We start from the raw sequence: 27,008 nt of genomic DNA on the forward strand, positions 1-27,008 counted from the left end.
AAAGCTGAGCATCTCAGAATCAATGATTTTGAATTATAGTGCAAAAGCAGACTTTTGAGAATGCCTTCGTCAGCAAGTAGACCAAACCAGTCAATAATTAATTCAGACCATTAATTAATAATTAATTCATAATATTCTTTTGAAGGACAAATGCTGAAATTGAGGTTTAAATACTTTGGCCACATAAGAAGCCAGAACTTTTTGGAAAAGATCTTGATGTTGGGAAGATTGAAGGCAAAAGGAGAAGGGGATGGCAGAAGATGAGATGGATAGGTAGGGTGATGAAAGCAATGAAATGAGCTTGATCAGTCTTTGGGGGATGATAGAAGAGCCTGGCATGCTGTGGTCCATGGGATCATGAAGAATTGAACATGACTGAACTACTGAACAAATTTTGGTATAGCACTCTAGGTGAGTTTTCCATGTTTACTCTTACTGGTTCTTCTGGCCACTACAATAGTCTCAAAAGTTACAAGTTAAACTTATTGTTATAAAAGTTAAATAAGGTAGGATGCCAAGAAATCTGTTTATTCTGTTAAATATCAAGAAAATTGGGTAGAATTCAATATTACTTTCCTTTTTCCAATAGTTTGGACCTTACAATTTCATTTATAAAACACTCTGATCAAACCTTCAAAGGATACAAAAATATAGTCATCCATGTATCTTTTCCTCAAATTCTCTACAATGGAGTCCTCAGTGATTTTTGATAGGAGCACCATGTCATCCACACCACTATGTTTGACATTGTGGCTTTGCCAGTGGTATCGATAATGTCCTTTGCTTCCCTAAAAAAACAAGCAAACAAAAAACAAAAAACAAACATGATTATCAAGTCACATTTTTCTTCTGGAATTAAAGATCTGATCACTTTCTGACTTCCTAAACTTTTCCACAAAGACTTATTTATAACTTTTTAGTGAACAAAATAAATGAATAACAAAAAGCTTTAAGCATTTGCCCCGTGTAGTTTTACTATTCTGTTTATCTGTATCTATAACAAGTGTGTTTTACATACAAATATATAGTTTCAGCTAAAAATCATAAAGCCACTAAGATCTCAAGAAAACAGAACAAACATATGTGTATTTCCTTAAGTATATTACCAATGAGGATTAGCATGAGAAAAATTTCATTAAAAAGCTATCAACAAAGAAATGCATAATTGGAAAAGGACTGAGTCAAACAATGAAAGTGATTAAGTCTGAGTGGTCCATAGATTTTTTTTTTTTTTTTAAACTGAGGCAATTTGGGGTTAAGTGACTTGCCCAGGGCCATACAGCTAGGCAGTGTTAAGTGTCTGATATCAGATTTGAATTCAGGTTCTCCAGACAGCTGGGTGGGTACTCTATCCACTGTACCACCTAGCTGCCCTGGTCCACAGAACTTTTAAAGAATTGATGAAATAGCTCCAATGTGCTGGGTGAAATTTTAATAGAAGATTTAAAGAAGGTCATGGATGAGAATTATACCACTGAGGAACAAAATCCATACTGATAAGACTTTTACAGGCTCATGGAGAACACAATCTAATTTTTTTTGAATAAAGCTTTTTATTTTCAAAACATAAACATAGATAATTTGACAACATTGACCCTTGCATAGCCTTGTGTTTCAGATTTTCTCCTCCTTCCCCTTACCTCCTCCCCTAGATGGCAATCAATCCAATATATGTTAAACATGTTAAAATATATGGAGAACACTTTCTAAAACTCAGAAGAATCTAATAGTACAGTATGATTACAACTATGTTTACACATCCTCTTTCCCCCAGGTAACTCAAAGAAATGTGAGTAGAGGGGAGGGGACTATGAGTTTGCCTAAACATATATTGAATCCCCTCCTTCACCTGAGGCAAACACATTCAAAGGACAGATTATGTTATGACAACATAAGATCACTGAAGCTATTATATAACAAAGCATACAGAATTTTTAAATAAGGCAAACAATGACTTCTATAGATTTCCAAGAAGATAGAAGTTGATAATTTGGCTTTTTGGCAGGCCAAATCAACCCCTAGACTCAATGTAGATTCTTACCATCACCATTCATGATGATAATAATTCACTGCCTTCTCTATGTGCTTGGGAGTTCTCTTGTGGCTATAGAACTTGAGAATACAGGCATTTCTTTTTCTTTTGTTATTTCTTTAAGTAACATCTCAGCACTTTGTAATCGAAATTGGAATCCTTATTTTTACCTCTGACCTTGTGGTTTTTTCTTTCTCACAAACAATGCTACCTCTTGGTTTTGAATAGATAGCTGCTTTGATCATATGAAGGAAAGATTCTTTTCATGTTTTGAACACAAATGAGCGTTTTTTGTTTTGTTTTATTTTTTTTTTTTTGGTCAAAGGTTTTTTATGCCTCTTTTGAAATTCTTGGTTTCAATCAAGGCTCAGCTCAAATGATACCTTTTACAGAAAGCCTTTTCCAGTACTCTCAGCTATTGGGACTCTAATTCTAAATCCCTTTTTGTTTAATTTGTATAAATTTGTGTTTACTTATCTTGTCCAGCTTGTCTTCCCTTTCCTCCTCCATTCTGTCCCATTATAAGTTCTTTGATGACATAGGGCTTTATGTATTAATTTTTATGTCCACCACAGTTGCCCAGCATAGGGTACACATGAAGTCATCACTTATATTACTGAACACACAAGAGGCGGCTTATTCAATGTAAAAATATAGCTAAATTAATGTAAAAAATGTATATGGCATATTTCCATTGGACTGGAAATAAATGACCATATTCTTGAAGTAATTATAACTTCAAGTAGTGTGAATTCAAATACAAGTAATCATTTTGGGGGGTTCATAATCCCTCTAATTGGGACCTACCAGTAACAAATCTATAACATATTTATTATATATGTAATAAATACAATATTATCAATATGTCAAATGTATTCAATGATCATATTTTGCCTTGCATGTTTCTAAGTGCTTTATTAGTGGTAAGAGTTGTTTGCTCCCCAACACCTCTGTAGCCACTGCAGTTTCTTCTAGCCTAGACATATCATTTCCAGGAAGGAAAAAAGGAGCAGCATACTTAGAAGGGTGGGGCATGGGGGAAAATAGGGATGATACTTTTGGGTTTTTGTTCTTGATATCCTGTCATGCTCCTTTTTTAAAATGTTAAACTCAGGCTAGAAATCAAGCCTTATTCATTCATTCATTCATTCATTCATTTATTTATTTTACAGAACAAGTCCTAAGAAGTTTTCTCAATGAAGGCAGATTAAAAAAGAAGGGAAATGGAATAATTATATTCAAATTAAGGATGAGTAACACAAGCTCTAGCCTCAGAAGGCAAATGATAAAACGGGAAGACCTGCCTTTCTTTTAATAACAAGTGAGATTTTGGGGTCACAAATTATGAATAATTTAATAAATTATCTTGAGGGATTCTAATTAATCATGGTCCAAATAGTCGAACAATTTCACAACTCTACTCATGATTTAGTGTGTCCATCGTCAACAATCCACATTAATTTTCTTGCATTTTAGCAATCTGTTGTGAATTTGTGAAAGTGCACTTCAAATGGTAGTATGATTAGCATTTCTATGACCGTTATAACTTGACATTTTTTTCAGACTAGTCATTGATAGCTTTCTTTCCATTTATTTAGCTGAAGCAATTGGGGTTAAGTGACTTGCCTAGGGTCACATAGCTAGGAAGTGCTAAGTGTCTGAGGTCAAATTTGAATTCGGGTCCTGCTGACTTCAGGGCTGGTGTTCTATCCACTGGTGCTGCCCCAGATAGCTTTCTTTCTTTTAAAAACCAGGTAGAACCTTTCTACTTGCTTTTCTAATAGGGTATAACTCAAGATATTTGTGTGAATTCCCTATAGCATTTAAATACTTGTCCCAATTAACTCAAATAATTTCATCTATTTAATTCTTCTGATTTTACTTGTATTTTATTTGTATGAAAACCTTTTAATTTGATAGGATCAAGATTCTCTTCATAGCATCGTACCTGTAAGGCTGTAAAAGATCTCAGGGGAAACTACAACATCTCAAGACCATATGGATAGCAAATGTCAATGATGGGATTTTTACTCAAATCTTGTGACTCAAACTAAAGCCCTTTTCCCATTTTACCACTCTACCTCCCTACAAATGACAAGAGTTTGAATGACCTATTAGTTGTATTTTTTGGTATCAATAGTTGATTTATTTATAGATTCTATATTTGTAAATTCACTTACTCTCTAAAATGTATTTGTAACCCCAAAACCAATACTGAAGGTGACTTCATAGTGATTTGTGGACATGAAAGATTGGCTTTCTTCATATTTTTGTGCATTTTGTTGGTGATTTCAAATGTTAAAAATGGCCCCAAAGAGTAGTGCTGAAATGTCTTCAAGGTTTCCTAAGTACAAGAAGACTATGATGTGCCTTATAGAAAATGTGTATTAGATAAGCTTCCATTATGCATGGCTTATAGTGATGTTGTCCAAGAATCAACAATATGATACATCCAGAAAAAAGGAAGAAGAAATTCACTGATCTATAAGTGACGCCACTCTGCAAAATATTAGTTGTGACTAGAAGCTCCAAAGAACCTAATCTTCTATTTATACCCCTAGGAATAAATGGTTCAATATTCAGTGTTCAGTGACTTTTTGGACTACCCCAAATGAAAAAAATTTACTATATGTAGAAATTTGATTATTTTTGTGGATTTATTTTATATTCTGATAGCTTACTAAAGCTATTAATTTAATTGATTCTTTGGATTTCTCTAAGTAGTTGTCATATCAACAGCAAATGGATAATTTTGGCTGTTCTTATTTTTATTTTCTTTTTTTATTTCTCTAAGTAGCATCTCAGCACTTTGCTGAAGAAACAGATATTGGAATCTTTATTTTTACCTCTGACCTTGAGATTTTTTCTTCCTTACAAACAATGCTACTTCATGGTTTTAGATAGATGCTTTGACATATGAAAGATTCTTTTAATCCTGCCTTTTCATGTTTTGAACACAAATGAGTATTTTTTTTTCTCAAAGGCTTTTTTATGTCTCTTTTGATACGATAATGTGATTTTAATTTTCATTACTAATATCATTTAAATGTTGATCCATCCCTATATTTTTGATAGGGCCATAGTTTAGTTATAGTAACTTTTAAAAAGATACATTAATATAGTTTCTTTGCTAATATTTTTACATTAACATTAATTACGAAATAAACTGGCCTATGGTCTTTTCTGTCTTCATGCTTTTCATGATTTTCAGCTTTCAGTCCTATCAATGTCCTTTTTCCAGTAAATCAGAGAGGAAAAATAATTTGACTTAATGATGAATTTAGGTGAAATAGATAATTGAACTAATTCTCTCTTTAACTCTTCCCAAGTTCCCTATTCCTTAAAATTACTTTTATCATATCACCAATTTGTTAGAAATATTTAGTACTTTCTTACTTCCTTTCACATTGCCTAAATTTCTCTGCTTAGCTTTTGAGGTCCTCTACCATCTACTTCACTCATTCTTTCTGGCCTCCTCAATCTTATTTTTCATTATCCCTCTATCATGTGCCTTCTGGCTTAATTGTCCTTACCTGGGTCCTGCCTAATGCATCACCACTATGAGTCAATGTGGTTATTCAAAAAAGTCAGAATTCAAATCTACTTGTTACTACCTGCCTGATCTCTCAGTTTTCTCATCTACAATATGAGAAGAGGAGGATGGACTAATTGGCTTTTGAGGTCCTTTCCTATTCTAATTCTTTGATCCTTTGAGGAATTTTAAAACTAAAGCTGGAAGGAGATCTCAAATCTCATCTAATTTACTCCCCCATTCTCCCATGTTTCAGAAACTGAAATTTTTTTTTCCCCCCTGAAGTTGGGATTAAGTGACTTGCCCAGGGTCACACAGCTAGGAAGTGTTAAGTGTCTGAGACCAGATTTGAACTTGGGTCCTCCTGAATTCAAGGCTGGTGCTCTATCCATTGCTCCACCTAGCTGCCCCAGAAACTGAAGTTTTTGTACTTGAATTATCTTTCTTTCTTCCTTGTACTTTTATGAGTTCTCATGGGCAGAGGGTCTATCTTCTCCAAGACTTTTCCTTTATTAACTCTGACTTCTCTTTCTTCTGAATTTTTATGGTACATATGGCACATATTTAATTTCTAGTCACTGTTTTATGTTTAGTGTAGGGATAAACAGTCCAACCCAGACCAGTCCAAGACAACACGATATAGTCAAAGGAATGTCCTGTTACTTCTTGAAGCAGAAATTTGGACCACAATGTACAATGTATAGTCAAAATTTAAGGTAGTGAGAAGCCAAACTTTATATTTTCCTTAGGGAAAAATGACTCATTTCTCATGAGGTAAGCAGACAAGGACTCTGGAAAGCACCCTCATATAAGTAGTTGGTAGATGGGGATGCTTTCCACTTATTCATTCATTAAATATGAATTCTTGTGGGAGGAGAGAGAAGACAAAGTACTAGCTCTGGAAAGAATAATAGTGTGACCTTGGGCAATGGGCAAATTACTTCATGGGTTTCAGTATCTATAACTTAAATGAAGGATAATTTACAATCCAAGGTTTGGAAAACTAAGGCCTGCAGACCAGATCTGGCCTGTTTTTGATGGCCTTCAAGTGACTTTTACACTTAAAAATTTTTTTTTAAACTAATTGTGTAAGTTTATAAAATTACAAAACACTTTTTTTTTAAATTATTTTTTAGCCCATGGGCCATACATATAGGTGGTGAGCAACATTGGGCTCTTAGGCCATAGTTTGTTGATCATTAGGTGATACTATATGATCTTTTAAGTCCCTAATAGTTATAATTCAGAGTTGGATTGAGAAGGAAGAGAGGATTATTGCAGGTTGTTCTCTAAAAATGTAGCACAATTAGGCTAGGCATGATGAACAGATTAATGAATCATAGAAAAAAGCATTGATTAAATGTTACTATGGGACCAAGCCCTGTGCTAGAAATTGGGATACAAATAGAAAAGCAAGATCATTTCTAAAGCAAAAACACTCAACAATTAGTACCTTTCCTGAAATTATCCTCAATTTATTCTACATATATATTGTATTATACAGTTGTGTGCAAGTTGTCCTATTAGACTGTAAACTCCTTGAGAGCAGGGGTTTATTTTTGTCTTTGTATCCCTAGCACTTAGCACATTGTTTTTGTTCAGTTGTTTTCAATTTTTTCTAACACTTTATATAACTCATTTGAGGTTTTCACGGGAAGATGTGGGAGTAGCTCGCCGTTTCTTTATATCAGCTTATTTTGCCAACCAGAAATTAATGTTAATAGAGTTAAGTGACTTGTCCAGAGCCAGGTTTGAACTCAGGTTTTCCTAACTCCAGATCTATCCACTGTACGATCTATCTGGTATTTAGGAGTTGCTTAATCTGTTGTTGGCTGACTGACTGACAATTGAATTGGGGAAACCACAAATATAGGGGAGCAGAAACCAGGGAAGGAAATTTAAAAGATGTTGGTTAGATAGGAAATATTTGTTACTTCCAGAAATCTAAATAGATTCAGGATATCTTGGGATTTTATTTCCCTACTCTGTAATTCATCATTCTAAGTTGTTTTTTAAAGTTTCTTTTTGTGTGTGTGTGTCAGTATCTCATAGGTAGTCATTAATGATATGATGAATCAAATTAAGAAACTCGATTATTTAAATTTAAAAAACAAAATTTGAATTGATTATTCATTTACTTAGAGCAAAGGTGCAAAATATTTTGATAACTCAAATTCAATAGAATTTATTTCCTTTATAATCCTTTTTATCTTATTTTATATCTTTAAAAATTATCTTGAGGAGTCCATAGCCTTGATCCCATAGGGTCTGTGATACATAGAGAAAGCTTAAGAATCCCTGTCTGAGAGAAAGGATTTAGAACAGAGTTTCTTTGATTAATATATTTAATGCATAACTACACATGTAAAAAATTGTTGATCTCTGGGCAATTTTGAAAGAACACACCTATTACATAAAATGAAGTACAGCCTGTACTCCATGTGAGTCAGTTCTTCCCCATACATTGAGAACAAACTTTCACCAAGGCATGTAAAGGCAATTGTGGGTGCCCTTAAAATAGAGCCAAAGCCTCTGCTGATTCCCTGGCTGACTTTCATTGGTGCAATGTCACTAAATGGTGTGTTTACCAGGGTGTGACCTAAGGAGAGGAAAGGTGAATCATTCAACAAAGCTATGATTATTCCCTCATTGAAAGGATATACTCTGTTCTGGAACTGGGGCAGCAGGAGGAGAGCAGTTACAGAAACCAATATTTGGAACATTCGGACTTCAGCAAGTGTGTGACTACTCTACTCTTCATCCAGACACATATACACAGTAATGTGCACTGGCAAAGCTAGCAAATTTAGTCATGCACAAAAAACTTTAAGCCTAGATGTATATGCAGTAAAGAGGTTTTTAAAGACAGTATATTTCCACTGGTTTTCCTCCTTGTCTAGAATGAGTTCCCTCTCCTCTTTTCCACTTCTGATTTCCTTGAAACCACTAACTTTGGGTTAACATTCTATTATCTCAGTCTACCCTCACAATTTTAACAATGGTGCCTCAGTAGGCAAAAAAACAAATACTTTTAACTCCCCACCAATCTGAACTCCCATGATCTACAAAGATTAAACTTACAAGTAGTTTTCTTACATCCACAAAAAAGTGAAAGCCTAAATGCTGTGTTATTATAAACATGACCATTTCACAAAACTCCAGCTGTTTAAGTTTAAGTCATAGGGTATAATAAGTCCTATAGGGTTGCTACTTCCTCTGTGGCCATAAAGCAGCCCCAATTTCTTCACTTTACTCCCCTATTACATTTTTATCTTATAAAGGCAGGGTAGTTCTTGTTTCAATCAACAAGGGATATAAGGCATTCAGTTTTGAATCAGATTGTTTTCTTTTTTTTTAGATTTATCATTTTTTGAATTCAGTTTGAAGCTGAAGTGATACTGAGTCTGGAAAGAGAGGAGAAACTGAGGCCTGTGATATTGCTCAGCCCTCTTTCACTCATTGGCTAAAATAACAGGAACAAATAATGATGAATGTTGGAGGGGATGTGGGAAAACTGGGACACTAATACATTGTTGGTGGAGTTGTGAAAGAATCCAGCCATTCTGGAGAGCAATTTGGAACTATGCCCAAATAGTTATCAAGTTGATCCAGCAGTGCTACTACTGGGCTAATATCCCAAGGAAATACTAAAGAAGGGAAAGATACCTGTATGTGCCAAAATGTTTGTGGCAGCTCTTTTCGTAGTGGCTAGAAACTGCAAGATGAATGGATGTCCATCAATTGGAGAATGGTTGGGTAAATTATGGTATATGAAGGTTATGGAATATTATTGCTCTGTAAGAAATGACCAGCAGGAGGAATACAGAGAGGCTTGGAGAGACTTACACCAACTGTTGCTGAGTGAAATGAGCAGAACCAGAAGATCACTATACACTTCAACAACAATACTGTATGAAGATATATTCTGATGGAAGTGGATAAAGAAGATCCAACTCACTTCCAGTTGATCAATGATGGACAGAAACAACTACACCCAGAGAAGGAACACTGGGAAGTGAATATAAATTGTTAGCACTACTGTCTTTCTACCCAGGTTACTTATACCTTCAGAATCCAATTCTTAACGTGCAACAAGAAAATTGGATTTACACACATATATTGTATCTAGATTATATTGTAACACATGTAATATGTATAGGATTGCCTGTCATCTAGGGGAGGGAGGGGAAAATTTGGAAAAATGAATACAAGGGAAAATGTTATTAAAAAAAAAAAAAAAAAAAAAAAAAAGAATATTGGGATGTCAAAGTTCCTAAAAGGCTTCCATTGAGGAGAAGTTAAAATTTTTCTCCCACTTCATCAACTAATTTCTTGGGATATAGAAGATGGCTTTTTTCTGAGGCTGGGTGAAGTGATACCTGAAAGTTATTCTGTCTGGCTAATTCTCATCTAAAGCCTGGGAGGGGGTGAGTGGGAATGGAAGGAGAGGGGAGTCACATAAAGTGCTCCAAATTAAGTTGGAGCTAGACTTGAATGAGTCTTCAGGGTAAATGTGTGTTTTGTTTTTTCCTTCTCCCCATTATGAGTAGAGTTGGTCAAGTTCTTTTCTTCTTTCAATTAGCTTGAATTTATTTGTGACTATGTTGCATTCCTTTTGAATGGAATCTTCCAAAGGAAAAAAGCTGCTAAAATTTTGTCTTTGTATCTACAGTGCCTGGCATACCTGGAATATGAGATGTATAATAAATGTTTGCTGAATTGAACATCAAATAAAAAAGGGATGCACCAATAATTTCCACAATTTCTTTTGGTTAATGAAATTGCAGTAGTTATGGTAAATGAGGGAACATTTTCTTATGGTTCATTATTTTATTATTATAGCTTTTTATTGACAAAACATGTGCATGGGTAATTTTCCAACATTGATCCTTGCAAAAACTTCTGTTCCAACTTTCCCCCTCCTCTCTACCTCCTCCCCTAGATGGCAGGTAGTCCCATACATGCTGAATATGTTAAAGTATATGTTAAATACAATATATTTATATAGTTATCTTGCTACACAAGAAAAATCAAGTTTAAAAAGAAGGTAAAAATAACCTGGGAAAAAAACAAAAATGCAAGCAAACTACCAGAAAGAGTGGAAATGCTATGTTGTGGTCCACACTCATTTCCCAGTGTTCTTTTGCTGGGTATAGCTGGTTCTGTTCATTACTGATCAATTGGAACTGATTTGGATTATGTTTGTTACTTAAAGAAATTTTGGATTATATATGGAATATGAGATTATACTCTTCAGAATGTGGGAAAATTTTTAAAATGAATGTTGCATAGTACTCTCAGCTCTAGAACACATAGATATAGGAGTCAGGAAATAATTTCAGATTTATAAACTACAAGAAAGTCTTGATTGAAGAAGTGATTAACAAATATAAGAGTTGGGGGATTCCCTAAAACTGAGATTTATATAACATTTGCATACATTATCTAATTATGTCTTTCTAGCAATATTATAATATGGGTATTTCAGACATTATTAGATCCATTTTACAGATGAGTTTCACAATTTACTTATGGTCACATAGCTTGTGTCAGGAGCATCCTTTGAACTCGGGTATTTCTCAACTCTCTCAACAAATTGGAGATCCAAGATAAGAGTTATACAGATTCTACAAAAAACATCAGGATCTTCCAAAAGATTAGAACTTCTAAAGACCCAGTCTTGGACACAAAGGAATTGAAAAGGCACGAATGAAATAAAGAAGCCCTTGAAATTATCAAATATAGTCTTTTGAGAGAATTAACTAAAAGAAAAATCTGTAGAAGAAATATGAGCTCAGAGAAGGATAGTCATTACTAACAATAAGCAAGTTGCAAACATATGGATCCAGTCAATGTCATGAAGTTATACAACAAGATTTCTCTATCTCCATTTGACTTTTTATGATTCTTATTAGATTGCAGTGACTAGACACTAGGATCACATTGATTCTACTCACTTTTCCAAAATGAGCCTGTGGAGTTTGGGAACGACAAGGCTTCTATTTGCCAACTGTAATCCATTTCAGAACAGAGGGCTGGCTGCAAGATCTAAGCTGATGCGCCCCAGTGGGGTTGACCTACAGAAGTATTTGCAACAGGAGCACCAGCCAAAACTCAAGTGTCTTGCTTCCTGCCAACATGGCTGCCTGAATGGGAGGCAGACTGCCCAGCAAAACTCAGTCTGTGCCTAGTCAAGTCTCTTGGGACTGGACTGCTAGTTCAGGAGATCTCCCCAGCCATTCCCATGCAAACTGGGTAAACTATGAGAGAAGAAATAGCAGCAAAAATGACATTTTTAACTGAGAAAACCATTGGCTTCACAAAGGATGGCTCACTCAGGTTGAATGAATAGAGAGATATTAAAAATAATGAAAACCAAAAAACGTAAAAAAACAAAGATCACTAGATTGTTAAGTCCTTGATGAAAATCAGGTTGTCTGGATTTTTTTCATCTTTTCACCCTTAAGAACCAGCACCAGAGAGGCAGCTAGGCAGGGCAGTGAATAAAGCACCAGCCCTGAAGTCAGGGGGACCTGAATTCAAATTTGACCACTCACTTAACACTTCCTAGTTGTATGACCCTGGGCAATTCACTTAATCTCAATTGCCTCAGGGAAAGAAAAAAAAAAACACCTAGCACACACCTGAATACTCTGCCCATAATAGGACATTTGACAAATATTTACTGAATTGGATTTATTTAAAACCTCCATAGTAAACTATATTTTTGTCCTTGCTACAAAAGTTGAATGTCATCACCTTAAAGACAAAGACATTTCACTTCTTGTTAGCCCCCAAGCCTTACAGGGTAAGCACATGGGAGATACTTATGGTCTATTGATTGGTTATAATAAAGCCTGGCTATATTTAGTGGGTACTCAATAAATGTTTGCTGATTAGTTCATAAAGACAGAGGGAACCATGACATTCTTCCTTCGCTGTCCTAAATCCTGCCTTCTGCAACAGGATCCTTCAGAATTAGTCTTCAAGATTACTACGGCACATTTCTTGAAGATTAAAACCCAGTCTCTATTCTTAAGGAAAACAACTGTGTGCAAACTAGATATATAAACAGCATAAATTGAAAATGATCAACAGAAGGAAGGCAGAACTTACCAAAGGTCAAAGAGTACCTGCAATTAGACTATGGATTGCCTCAAAGCAAGATGTACAGAAACTAATTTATTCTCAAACCCCAACCAATCACCTATTTGAGGAGAAATACTGATTTGGAGCAGAGTGCTCTCTGTCATATACGGAGAAGGGTAGAGTCACAGAATCACAGAATTTAGGAGCTAGAAGTGACCTCAGAGATCATCTGATTCCCAGGTTCAACATTTTGTTTTAGGTCATGGGGTTTTGTGGAGCATTTCTCAAAATATTTTTAAATGTATACAATAAAATACATAGGAGTACAAAGAAAACTAATGTTGAAAGTTATTTAAAAAGTTTTAAAGTTCATGGATCCCAGGTTAAAAATTCCTGATATAGTCCAATTCTCTTTATTTTATATAGCTAAGGAAATTGAGAGCTAAAGAAATGATATGATTGATGCAAGATTTGTTGCATAGATAGTACCTATGTATAACCGATGGCTTATTTTCTTTTAGTCTTTCAGTTGTATGGAATTGCTATGAGGCTCACATGTGCATTTGCACATTAGGTGACAAACATTGCTAGGATCCAGCCCTAGAAACCCACCACAATGATTCCCTTCAGTATTTCTGAGTCTAGAAAGCTGAGCAGAGAAGGCAAAACAACTCTAGCGGATTCCTTAAAGCTCTCTGCACTGCAGCAAGGTTCTTCACGCTGAATTGACCTGGATCCCTTCCTGGGAGACATGCCAAGGCTACAGATTAGTTACTAATCAAATAACCAACACCCAGATATTTGGGAGTGACTGCACATCAATTAGGGTTCATGGGAATCAGGAATGAAAGGCAAAATGCAAAGGGGCAGTCTAACTAATGATTATATTTCCATTTTAGAAGTAAAGGAAAAGCAATATAATTTCATTTTTCAAAAATTGAACCTAGCAAGAAGGAAATATGCTGAGGAGACTGAGAAGGTGAAATAGCTTGAGAGATTGGGGAAGATAAAAGACAAATGATTTAAATTATACATGAGGTAAACATTAAAGAAGGAAGGAAATAAAAGTAACCTCAGAGATTTGAGGATACAACAGAGAAAAATTGTTTGGTTATGAAGTAGGCAGTATGAATAAATTAAATAAAATGCCATAAATGCTCTAATGAAAAAGCAGAAGAGGGAAAAAAATTCTCTTTTCCTGCTAAATCTAATGCACTTTCTAAAAAAACAAAACAAAACCCACAGATCTTTGGGGGTTGGTACATTGAAGATATTTTGTACTAATTCACAAAATTAACTAAAAGCTGGAAAGGTCAATGTTTTCTTATAAGAAACCAAAGTGAAAAGAATATCTACTCAAAAGTCAGCCCAAATTGTTTCGCAGATAGGTCCTACCTGTCATTTGGAGGAAATAGAAGTCTTTCATTATGTGGGAAAATGTAATTAAAAAAAAAATCTGGAAATCCAATGTAAATTCCATTAATTTAGTTGAAAGAAATTTATACATGAATACATCTGGATCCTTTTTTTTTTTTTTTTTTGAAGGTACCTATTTTTATGACACCCTTTTTAAAGGCACCACTTTTTAAAAGTCACATAAATACCTTGAATAGAATCTTTGCCCTTTTTTCTTAAAATGTACTTGATTATTTCTCTCCATTAAGAGGAATTATTGCAAGTGTTATGGTAATAGTTCAATGCAACATACTCTAAATGGGAGGCATGTGAGTTAGGAAGACCCTTAAAGCATATTACTGGGAAATGGAATTAACATTTGCAATAAGCTTGGACAGTAAGACAAAATGCAACATATGGCATTAGAGGCTGCAGTACAATGCCCAGTTCCTTTCCATTCTATTCCGCCTCATTGTTTTTTGAATAGCATGTTTCACTGCCCAGTTTAGGGAGAGCAGCAATGAAAGGCCCCATTGTAAGGAATATGCTTACCAGAGCAGACTTAAGGTTGCTGTAGTAACCTTCACTATGAATTTCCTGACCAGGGTGATTAAAATCTCAACTGTATTGTGGGATTACTATAGTTGCAAATGAGGCCATAGAAAGCAAGGCAGCAAAATGAACACACAGCCTGGGGGTGGGAGGAGTGTGTGTATGTGTGTGAGGGGCTGTCTTTTCTTAATCCAGACACCAGACTACCCCCTTATGATACCTGGGTAATCTGAACTGGCCAACATGCCGCAGCGTTTCCAGTGGCTACATCCAGAGGATGAATGAACTAAATAAAAGAGGGCAAGATAATGAATTCCTTGTGAGGTTTTTGGCAAATCAGTTGGATAGGTCCTTTTGGCTGATCCCTGAGAGTGCAGGTCAGGCATGGGGTGGGGCAAAGTATTCCTTGAATTGAATCACAGGATTTTTGGAGTTGGATGGACCTCAGATGTCATCCAAGGCAATATCTCCTCTCCAGCACACCCAACAAATGGTACTCTAGTCTTTATTGAAGAACTCCAGTGAAGGAGACCCAAGATTCTACCTTTCTAACAACTCTCCTACACTTCTCTCTTCCCTTTCCCCCTTTTTGTGCTATGACATTTCAGCCATCCTGCTGCTTTCATCACTTCCTGCTCAGGCTCTTGACCCAACCTGATAATTTGTCTTCAGGCTTCAAGCCTCTTCCCATTTCAGTCCATTCTCCACTCAACTCAAATTGATCTTTTTAAAAAGTAGTAGAGGTCTGACCACATTGATGTAATAGGACTCTATGTCCCCTCTGATCTTTGTGGACGATGGGCCACCTGGCCTGGGGAAATTCCTAAAAATGATCCCTACCTAAATCTCAACCCATCTCCACCCTCCTACTTGGTTCCCATGGGAAACTTCTACTTTCAATTGATCTGGGAATCACTTTGGGCTGGGAAAAAATCACCACCCTTATTGATTTAGAAATTAACCCTTAATTGCTCTCTAACCCCAAACCATAGAAGGCTCAGTAAAAATCAAAACTGTATCCCAAACTTTACTATCTTCTTAATCAGAAAGCTGCCCACCGAGAGAAATAGTTTCTCAATGGAATAAACCCATTTTTGCCAAAAGCCTCCTTCAGACTGGGATTGTGAATTCCTTCGCAAAACCTGCGACACTGGTGGGGGTTAAGGTCCCTTTGAGATTCCTCTCTGACTGCCCAACACCCATGGCTGACCTTGATTCACAAATCCTGGTCAAAAGCACCCTTTTGAATATCTGGGCCCAGCCCCACTATCAGCTCAGCTTCCCCCAGCCCTCACCTGATCTGAGCTAACTGAAAAGCCCACCAAGAACTTGGAACTGCCCACAATCTTTTGGGTATAAAAGGGTCAAACCGGAGCTATCTCCTTGCAGGAGCCCTCCCTGCCAACACATGGTATCTTATTGACCATGTAAGGGTTCCTGCCCGCCCAGCAGCCACCTCTGGCCCTGAAGTCTTTCTAACTGAACTTTACTTCCAAATTCCTACAATAAACCCTATTTATCAATCTAGGTTTTCAGGCCTGTAGGGACACTGCACCTCATGGGATTATCTTTGCTCCAAGAAATGGGGTTCCCCCTTTCCTTTCCCTCATTAACACCAGCTTGGGGACTCTCATTGCTGTTAGGGTATCTTCACCCCTCAACAAAATCACTTTCTACTCCTTTCCATAAAATTTAGAAATCCTCTATATGAGGACCTGGTCCCTTCCTACCTTTCCAGCCTCTTCTCCCCTTAAACTCTTCCATGCACTGTTTAAACCAGCGACCCAGATTGCTCTTCTTTCCATAGGACATTTTGTTTTCTGATCATTCCCTATTCCCAGATTTCTCTTCCTTTTAATCTCTGTTTCTGGATTCCCTAGTTTTCTTCAAGTACCAACTAAAATCCCATCTTTAGGAAGCTTTTCCCAAAGTCCCTTAATGCTAGTGCCCCAGTTTATTGTTTATATATACAGACATACCTATGCTTTTAAATATATCTCATTTGTACAAAGTTGTTTTCATGTTGTCTTCTCCATTAAATTGTGATAATTTTTTATTTTCCTTTTATTGCTTTTCCTTGCTTCTCCAATGCTTAGCACAGGACCTAGTACAAACTAAACATTTAATAAATGTTTTTTGACTTACCCTGCTAGCTTCAGAGGCTGCCTATTCCATATTTGGATAGCTCTACTAGTTAGGATATTTTCCCTTACATCAAGTCTCAATTTCCTTTTTTTTTTTTTTTTTTTTTTTAATTTCCACACATTGCTCCTGGAACTGTCATCTTGGCCCAAACAAAATAAATCTAACTCTTCTTTGAAGAACAGCCCTTCAAATACTTCAAATACATATCATCTTATTTCTAAGTATTCATTGTAGGCTAAATGTTTCTTTCCACAGATCCTCATAAGACATGAACTCAAAGTTTTTCCATTGGATGCTTTATCTGGTTTATCAACGTCTTTCCTAGAATGTGATGCTCAGAACAAAATACAAATATTTTGGGATGGGATTTGATTAAAGCAGAATATAGTAGGACTATTCATTTTCTTCTTTAGTACATTAATAGTTAGACTAGATCCCTTTTAACTCTTCCTCATTTTCTTTTTAGAATACTTAGTTCTGGGAGGGAAAAAACTACATTCAAAGATGAGAGGACTGAGATGCTCATATTTCAAGTGCCAGGATCAAAAAATAAATCTGTTCCTTTTCACTTCCTACTCTGTTTGTATCTTAAGTCCTGAATCTGGACTGAGCTGGGAACAGACAGCTCAAAATTAACTAAAAATGCCCTTTTCCCAAGCAAGGTATTAACAACTCCAACTTGCCAAGACAGACTTGGGGGAGAAAAAAAAAAGAAATCCTGTTAGACCATTTATCTTATCATATTGAAAATGTCACTCTTTTTGTCACCTTTCCAAAGAATTGGAAATAGCAAATGTGGGACAGATAAAAGCTAAGAACCCTTTTCTGAGGTCTTGGATATTTGAATGGTAGAAGCTCAATTCCCTTGACCTCTATCTAGTCCCATCTACTGGTTTGGGGAAAAAAGGATCCTTTCATTGTACAGCTGAGGAATATGTTAAAATCAGAAAGATCTGGGTGTTAAGCAGGGTCAAGAATGTCTGTTCAACCTGACAAAGATACCAATGCCAAAGAAAAATATTGGACACAAGAAACATGACAAAGTATACTTGGTGCACAATTTCACAGAAGTAAAACAGGTCTAGGATCTTAGACAATTGTTGCCCACATAGCAATACTATTGTAAAATAATTTTCTTTGACTTTAGGAAGAATTGTGGTCTCATTCCAGATAACTTCTTTTATACCTGGAATTATTTTTAGACCTAGAAAGTCCTAATTTCAGAGTTTTTGAGTGCATGACATAATTTGTAATCATTATTATTGCCAATATAAATAGCTAGTTTTTAGAAAATGCTTTTAGATTTTCAAAATGTTTTATAGAAATTATCTCAAGTTGCTATTATTATCCTCATTTTACAGATGAGGAAATCTAACTGACAAATGTTAAGCATTTAACTCAGAGTTCTAAGCTTGATTCTGCTATTAAATATATGAATTTGAACTTACAACCCTGACTCCAAATCTAGCTACGGCACCTAGTTGCTTTAAAAACTGCTTAACCCCAATTGCCTCAGAAAATGAAACAAAACAAAAACTGCTTTTAAGACTATCCCATTTGGGAAAAACAAAACAAAACAAAAATAAGTTAACTTGTTACTGACATTTAGATTTATTCTAAACATTTATTTCACTTTAACTATGCAAAGAACAACATGATACTGGGTGAAATGCAACATTTAGATTCCAAAGAATCAGACCAAATGATAAAATATGTATTCTAAGACGTGGGTAGCAGCCATCATGACACCAAAACTAGCCTTCAGATTAGAGAAGGTGGAAGCATTGAGGGATTTGTTCAGTAGAGAGGAAGCCCTACATGGGAGTACCAATTTCATGCCTTAACAAGATATAAAGGTAATCCTGGACATTTAGAGGTCTTATCACTAGAATTCAAGACCTAGAAAATCCTACAGGAAACTGGAAAGATGTTGAAGCTGGGTGACAGACTGTAAATCTTATCACTTGAGATCAATGCAGCTATTTTAAAAGGTGTTCACTACCAGGTTGGTACTACCTGATACATTTTCCCATCCTCAATATTATACAGTTTACTAAAGAACAAAAGGGACACATTGAAGCCTATTTGTACAGTTCTCAATGTGGGGCAGTTTCAATGATTACTTCTTATGTCCAAAATTTTTTCCCTATTCACTCTGACTCTCAGCTAGCATTGCATCTTCTAAAACATTTTTGTTTTCCTCTAATACCAATTTATCCTGTATCTATCTTGTTTGTATATTTTCATTTTATCTGCTTCATTAGACTGTGAGCGTCTGGAATCAAGGATTGTCTTCTCCCCAAAATTTAGCATAAAGCCTGGCACAGAGCAAGACTTTAATAAGACATGTTGACTGTTTAACTGACTGACAAATCCTTTGCTACAGAGAATCATGAAGCATAGTAGATACAGTGCTGGTCTTGATTCCAGAAAGATGCACATTCAAATCCTGACTCAGATGCACCCCTGAATAACTATTTAACTTGCTCAAGTTTCTTTCTTTCCCTGTTCCTCAGTTTCTTCATATGTAAAATGGGGACAATGATAAGACTGAATCTCAGAGTGTTGTTGTGACACTTATTTGAGAAAATTTCTATCAAGGATAATGGAAACATTAAAGTATTCTACAAATGTGCACTATTATTCTTATTTTTAAATTTCACTATGCTAATGACCCCCTAAATATTTCATATCAACCCAAAATGTGCAACACAAACATATCACTACTAATAATAAGAAGCAGCTAAGTGGTGCAGTGAATTGAGTGGCAGGTCTGGAATCAGGAAGACCCATCTTCCTGAGTTCAAATCTATTCTCAGTCACTTAGTAGCTATATGACCCTGGGCAAGTAATGACCCTGTTTGCCTCTGTTTCCTCAACTTAAAATGAACTGGAGAAGGAAATGGTAAACCCTTCCAGAATCTACACCAAGAAAACCCCAAATGAGGTCATGGTCTGGATTAAGGTTTGGTGAAACTTTTATATCTGTTTAAAAACATTCTGTTAAGTCTGGACTTATATCTGGAAAGGTCTTACTAAATGAAAAATAGCTGTCCCCCAAAACAATTTTCCATTTGAAGTTAATCCTTGAGACCTAAACCCAGAAAATAATGGAAAAGAGTTTATAAATGTAATTGGAATACATAAAGCATAAGGAGATAAATACTGTTCTAGGGTGATGGTCAATCTGAAGGCCTGGACAAATAGAAAGCTGGCTTTGGATAACGCACCTTTGGAGAATTCTGCTTCCTCCTCTGTAAGATGATGGGTGTTTAAATTGGTCCTTTCTAACTCTGATATATGAGTCTATAAACTGCACCTCTTCTATGAGTAAATGTATTTTTCAAAAATTTCACTAACATTTTATCAGAAACTTATAATTCCAGCAATTCATAACACTAATATATTTTACATATGTGCTGTGCCCTAAAACATGATAGGCAACATTTATTGCTCACTTGTGTCTAATGTGACCTCATTTGGATTTTTTGGGGGCATAGATGCTGGAGTAGTTTGTCACATCCTTCTTCAGCTCATTTTATAAATGAAGAAACTGAGACAAGCAGAGTTAAGTGACTTTTTCAGGGTCATACAGCTACTAAGTGTCTGAGACCAAATTTGAACTCATAAAGAAGAGTCTTTCCGACTCTAAGATTGACTGACACTGCACCACCTAGCTACTCTATAGGTGACATGGTAGATGAAAAAAAAAAAAAAAAATCTTAAGAAGTATTGTTCTTGTCTTCCAGGAGCTTACAATCTAATTCATCAAAAGAGCTGACATGTAAATGAGAAAGAGAGGGAGGAGAAGAAATAAGGGTTCACAGGTGTGGAAAACTGCATATAGTGCCATTTTTTTTCATTGTGAATTGATTTTGCTAAATTTTTTTTTTTCTTTTTAAATTTTTTGCTATAAGGCACAAGTCTCTGAAAGGGTGGAAATGGAGGTATCTGAGGTAAATAGAAAAATAAAAACTGTGGATAAAAATCTAATTTTAAAAATTACAATAAGTAATCAGTAGACTAAGTGATGACTATTCAACATGCTGACTATTACCCATTAAGAAAGGGACAAGGGGTAGGAAGAGGAAGTCAGAACCAGTCACAGACCCATACTGTTTTCCTGCTAGAAGACAATGCAACAATAGCATTCTGAATCGGCTTCTTAGAGTTCTAAAAAGGCATCAGTTGGGGATTGTAAGCCTAGCTATGTATGACCCTCTGCAGAAGAAAGGATAAACTTGAAAGGCACTGTAATGTAGTCTCAATCACTCACTCAACTATAGTATGTTGCTATCCAATGCCAACTACAAAGTAAAATGGGGAATTACAGTAATTCTGCCCACAGCTATTTCCCATTTTAACTGATGTTTCCTGTTTTCTATGCTTGGGTATCTTATGAATTTTCAGAACCAAACCCACGTTCCACAGGCCATCATTTTACTGGGGTACATTCTTCTCTGGTCACTCATCACATTGTGTGCATTTACTACAACTGAAAACAGATCTGTTTTCCTACTGACCTCAATCTGGAGCTGTTATTGCAATCACTGAGCTTGAGTTTTTGGCTCCAAGGGGCAGAGATAGGCCTGAGGACTTTAAGTGCTTGGAGAGAATGACTGACTGTTCCCTTGATCCAGAAAGAGGAAGGAGCTCTGGGTAGTGGCTGGAGAGCATTGGATTTAAGCAAATGACTGAATAAGGAAGGAAGTAAATAAGAAGATTCCTCCCCCAAAGCAGATTTTTAAAGATCTTTTTGAAGGTATCAGAAAGATCTGAGCTCAGTATTATCACAAGTCAAATCTCTACTAGTCAGATGCCTTGAATGCCTGAAAGGTTCCAAATACAGAGTGTTGAAGTAAGAAGTCTTTCCTGATCTTTTAAAAATACATAATTCCCTCTGTTAGCCTCTTAATGAGGCTATCTGGAACATAAATTAATTGTAAAACTCAACTACTGTACTAGATTGTACTATCCATCTTAAAATGTCCCCAGGGACTGTTGAAGTTTCCTAAATGAGACCAGACTACCTTACTTTTCTTGAGGTGTTAAACCCAATTTATTATTGTTATTGTTCTACTTGTAACATATTAATGCATCTGCTCAATACCAGCAATACCCCTTTAAAACTTTCTGACCATAGGGAAAATAGATAACCTAATTATTGGAATTCAATATAAATTCAGACTGATAAGATTAGAGTGAGAATCTGAGTGGGCTTCTCTTCAGCATATACTTTGTGATATCATTTAAAGTCATCCTCTCAAACTAGTTTCCACCTACCCTCTCCCCATTTCATAATATTAGAATTGATCCACACTCTATTTCAATCAAAGCAACCTATATACATCTATCACCCTCCTTTGCATAAGTTGCCCAACAAAAATATAATGAAAAAAACAAAACTGAATGCCATGTAATTATAATGATACAACTTATCCTCAAAGAAGAGATTAAAAAATTTTCCTCAGTCCCTTCATTGGAGTTGAGGACAACAGATATGCAGCATTGTATATATTTGCCAATCTCAGTGGATACACAGTAGCTAATTTTTCTAAATTGTTTTCTTTCTTGGTTTTTTATTTTTCTGTTACAAGGATTGGTTGCTGAGTTGAGGAAGAGATATAATTTGAAATGCTAGTGCACATTGGTAAATTTTTTAAAAATTTAAATGCTATTGAAATGTATGAAGAAAAGCAACAAAATGAAGCCAGGACACAGTATTAGACTAAATTGTGAAGTTTGGAAGTTTCTGTTTTGCATGATTTCACAAATATCAGTTATATCAAATTGCTTGCTTCCCTGAAGAAATAGGAGAGAATTTGGAACTCAAATTAAAAAAAAAAAAAAAATGCTAAAAATGTTTGTTTACATGTAACTGAGAAAATAAATCAAATTAAACTTTCTCTTTGGCACTGTACCACATTCCTGGAGATGGTACTCTTATTTGAAGTTTATGAAATGATCTCTTTCATAGAGGTTCTTCAAAGTGGGTTCTTGGGGCAGCTATGTGGTGCAGTGGATAGAGCATCAGCCCTTAAGTCAGGAGGACCAGAATTCAAATCTGACCTCAGACACTTAACACTTTTCTGGCTGTGTGATCCTGGGCAAGTGATTTAACCCTAATTGCCTCAGCAAAAGGAAAAAAAATTCAAAGTGGGTTTATATATATATATATATATGTATATATATGTATATGAATATATATATGTATATATATATATATATATGTGTGTGTGTACACATATGTACATATAAATGTATATGCATCAAGAGAAAGTTATTTAGGGGATTAATAATAAAAACATAATAAGGAAACAAAAGGGACAATTAACTTTGTGTAGAAGAGTGTCAAACATATTTGGACCATAACACTCCTGATTATGTATGGATATATGTGGGTAGGAACCAGATAAAAATGTAATTAGGAAATATTTAACAAAATAAAAAGTTTTAAACTTGCTGTTTAAAAACTAAATTAATTGCTGCCCACAGATTTTTATGGGTTTCCATGTCTGAGTTTGACAAGGCAGGGATTTGAACTGAGAGCTTTTGGTTCATAACCAGAACTCTTCCCAATACAATATGAAGCCTTTGTGGCTATTTCCCTTTCTATAAAGTGTAAACTTGCTCCAAAACCTTCTTATTTTTCTGTAGCTTTCAAATTTGGCCTCCCATAAGGGAATTGCTTGATTGCTCTTGTGACCAACCTCCCATGGTAGCCTTTTCTGTTGCCAGTTGGAAATCCAACAGAGAAGGTATACAGAGGACTATGCTAGAGGAATTGTTACATCCTTTTACCCCTAAGTGCAATAAATGCATAAAGTTGGAATATTTTTCTATATCAACAAGCAAACATAATATTTACCAAGGTAATAAGAAAATAGATTCAGGAATGGAAGGCTGTATTATCTGTATCCAAAAAGATAAAATATCTTGCCCTATGAATGTTCTAATCGTATTTTTAGTTATATATATATATATATTTAAAGAAGACCTGGGGTTTATCTATTAAGAGAATTACCCATCAGAATGATAGCTCAATAGCTACTAATAAAACTTTCATGTTAAATGGCTCTATGATCTTATCTACATGAATACTCTTTTAAAAACACACAAAATTAATTTGGCTGCTCTGTAAAAAAAAAAAATGCTAACTTGACACAGGACACATATGCATTATAACATATTTCTTCCCCCAAAATGAGTTGTTGCCTCCCCCTCCTCCACCTCAGGGACAATTCTGAAAAGTAAATTCATATAATTAAGAAGTACACATCTAAATATGCATCCATGAGAATTCTATGTAAAAAAGACAATTAAATTATTTTGGTGAGCTTAGGTCATTGAGCACTCCTTAAGTTATGACTGAAAATATTCATTGTTTCATTTTTATTCTTGTGTCTTTTTAAATTGAGCTCATGTCTACAAACAGTGAAAAATTATTTAGAAATTAATGAATTTGATTCTTTTTTGTTACAATATTATAAAGAATTTTGGTGAGAAGACCAATTCTCTTTCATTATGTAAAAATACTGCATCAGTCCCCAAAAGGAAATGAATAATTCTTATAATTGTGAAATATTGCAGCTTACAATCAGATAATAATGACTTTAATAGTTTAAAGAGACTTTAGTTTAAGCAAATGATTATAGTTGACTATAGAAAAACTCTCCATTACACTAATTAAAGGATTTGGTTATAGTCATTCCCTTTTTAAAAGAAAATCAGGGTTCTGGTAGACCCATTTCTTCACATAAGGCACCATTTAATCTTATTAAGCAACTCATTTAAAACTTGTCATATTTAACTTTGGGGATCCTCAATAATCAATATCTTGAGGAACTGAAAGGATGTGAAAAATATCATGATTGCCATCTAAGGCCTGGCATGATCAACTGAAGTTTTAACATCAGAGAGCTTGGTTTTAAATACCAACTGAAGTCCTTTAATATTTAATGCATAAATTTAAGTTTTTCTGCAAACACATTGGTACAACTCTCATGACAACAGAGTTGTTTGGACCCTGTTATTGTGTCAGTCCAAATGCTTTCCCCTCAGATCACGCTTCTAAAAACCCTGATTACTGTCTATGATCACTGCAATTTTTAAAAGAATTCTTTTAGTTCTAATCACCCTGTAGATAATATAGGGAAAATAACAGCTTTTATCTCAGGGGGAGGTTGTAAGGAAGAAATGTGATAATGTTTGTAAAATGCTTTGCAAATCTATTTGTGCTCCATAAAGACTAGCTGTTATGGTTATTGATGTTGTTCATTCTTTTCAAGATAGACCAATGACATCATTAGATAATGTCTTGACTCATGCATGAATTGGATTTAACTTAGTCAGAATTGCACAAAGTTCTAAACTTCATTTTCTCTTCCAGGGTTACTGAAGTCCAGTGGCAAGAAAATATTCAAGATGACTGGTGAATGACCAAATTTTAAGACTCCTCTTTAATTAAAAAGTTGCCTTCATGGCCCATTGAAAAAATGATTCTCATCTGCCCATTCCATCAAGATAAATCTTCACATGCTTAGAGCAGACATACTTAGCAGTTACTCTTAAACTGGTTTAAACTTCTCTGTGAAGACTTTTTATCTCTGTGGGGCTACTGCCTATGCTACAACTTCTTGGAGACACACCTCTCACCCCTTACCTATGGTTATGTCTTTTGGAAAGGATTAGTCTTATCTCTTTAGCCTACAGTAGTTGCATTAATTGGAATTCATAACTCATTCAAGCAACTGCCTTTGAACAATAGTGACTTTCTAGGTTATATGAAGTGCCTAGGAACAGCAAGAAATATACTCCCTGCTCCACCCACTTACAAATTTCCTAACTCACAGTAGACTCCCTGGGGAAGGCAGGTCTCCTTCCTGTTCTCTCCACCTTGAATGTCAAAAACCATAATTCATTTTATATCCAAGTGACATTTATAAGTTATATATAAAAATATATATTTTCACTAAAATTTATAAGAATTCAAGGCATGCTCCAATTGATAAATGGTCAAAGGATATGAACAATTTTCAGATGAAGTTGAAACCATTTCTAGTCATATGAAAAGGTTTTCCAAATCACTGTAGATCAGAGAAATGCAAATTAAGACAACTCTGAGATACACACCTATCAGATCGGCTAAGATGACAGGAAAAGATAAAGAAGAATGTTGGAGGGGATGTGGGAAAACTAGGACATTGATATGTTATGATTCTTACAAGGTACTAAAACAGTGGAATTGATAGAGACAATAAATATCTAATTTAGCATGGTTCAGTATGAATGATCTGATCCTGCAAGATGTTATGGGCCAAAACTTGAAACAAGGTACTGAGTGGAACTGAGGAGACAATGATTAAATCTAATTTAGAAATGATTTAATCCTACAACAAATAATGGTTTCCTAGTGATGTAATGATTGGCGTATAATCAGTGTAGGGCATATAAGCAAGAAGCTCTCGGGGCCAAAAAGGCCTTCCGGAGATTCAGAGCCAGGATTCAGTGGGGGAGATTCACAAGTCAGAGATGGCCGTCAGGCAGAACGGAGGAAGACAGAGAAGTGGTGGCAGGCTGTCCTGTGGAGAACACTGAAAGCAAGATCCGGAAGGCCTCCAGAAAAACTAGCCGAGCCCCAATGAAGGAAAGAGAAAATAAAGGATTTGGACTTTAACTCCTGGCTGCATTTGGGGTGATTACACTGAACTAAAGGAAGGCTGCCTCCAGAAGCTCCCCAAGAAACCTGCTCCCAGAGAACTTTAGAGAAGAAGTTACTTTAGAGAAGAAAATTACACAGATACATTGTTGGTGGAATTGTGAATGAATTCAACCATTCTGGAGAGCAATTTGAAACTGTGCCCAAAGAATTATCAAACTGTGCATATCCTTCCACTCAGTAGTGTTACTACTGGGGTTATATCCCAAAGAGATCTTAAAGAAGGGAAAGGGACCTGTATGTGCCAAAATGTTTGTGGCAGCCCTTTTCATAGTGGCTAGAAACTGGAAGATGAATGGATGTCCATCAATTGGAGAATGGTTGGGTAAATTATGGTATATGAATGTTATGGAATATTATTGTTCTGTAAGAACCAATAAGTAAGATGGTTTCATAGAGGCCTGGAGAGCCCTACATGAACTGATGCTGAGTGAAATAAGCAGAACTAGGAGATCAGTGTACACGGCAACAAGAAGATTATACCATGATTAATTCTGATGGACATGGCTCTTCTCAACAATGGAATGATTCAGGCCAGTTCCAAT

At 35.6% G+C, this 27,008-nt stretch overlaps 1 protein-coding gene across 2 annotated transcripts in view; it reads right to left on the reverse strand.

Moving 5' to 3' along the window:
* Nucleotides 1-27,008, reverse strand: part of MYO1E (myosin IE) — a 223,413-nt gene that overhangs the window by 144,031 nt on the left and 52,374 nt on the right. For both annotated transcript variants that reach the window (XM_074294635.1, XM_074294637.1), the window contains exon 2: nt 645-788. In XM_074294635.1, the coding sequence (XP_074150736.1) occupies nt 645-788 (144 nt within the window). The remainder of the gene's footprint in view (nt 1-644; nt 789-27,008) is intronic.

The sequence above is a fragment of the Sminthopsis crassicaudata genome, chromosome 2 (assembly GCF_048593235.1).
Source record: "Sminthopsis crassicaudata isolate SCR6 chromosome 2, ASM4859323v1, whole genome shotgun sequence".
NCBI classification, from domain to species: Eukaryota; Metazoa; Chordata; class Mammalia; order Dasyuromorphia; family Dasyuridae; genus Sminthopsis; species Sminthopsis crassicaudata.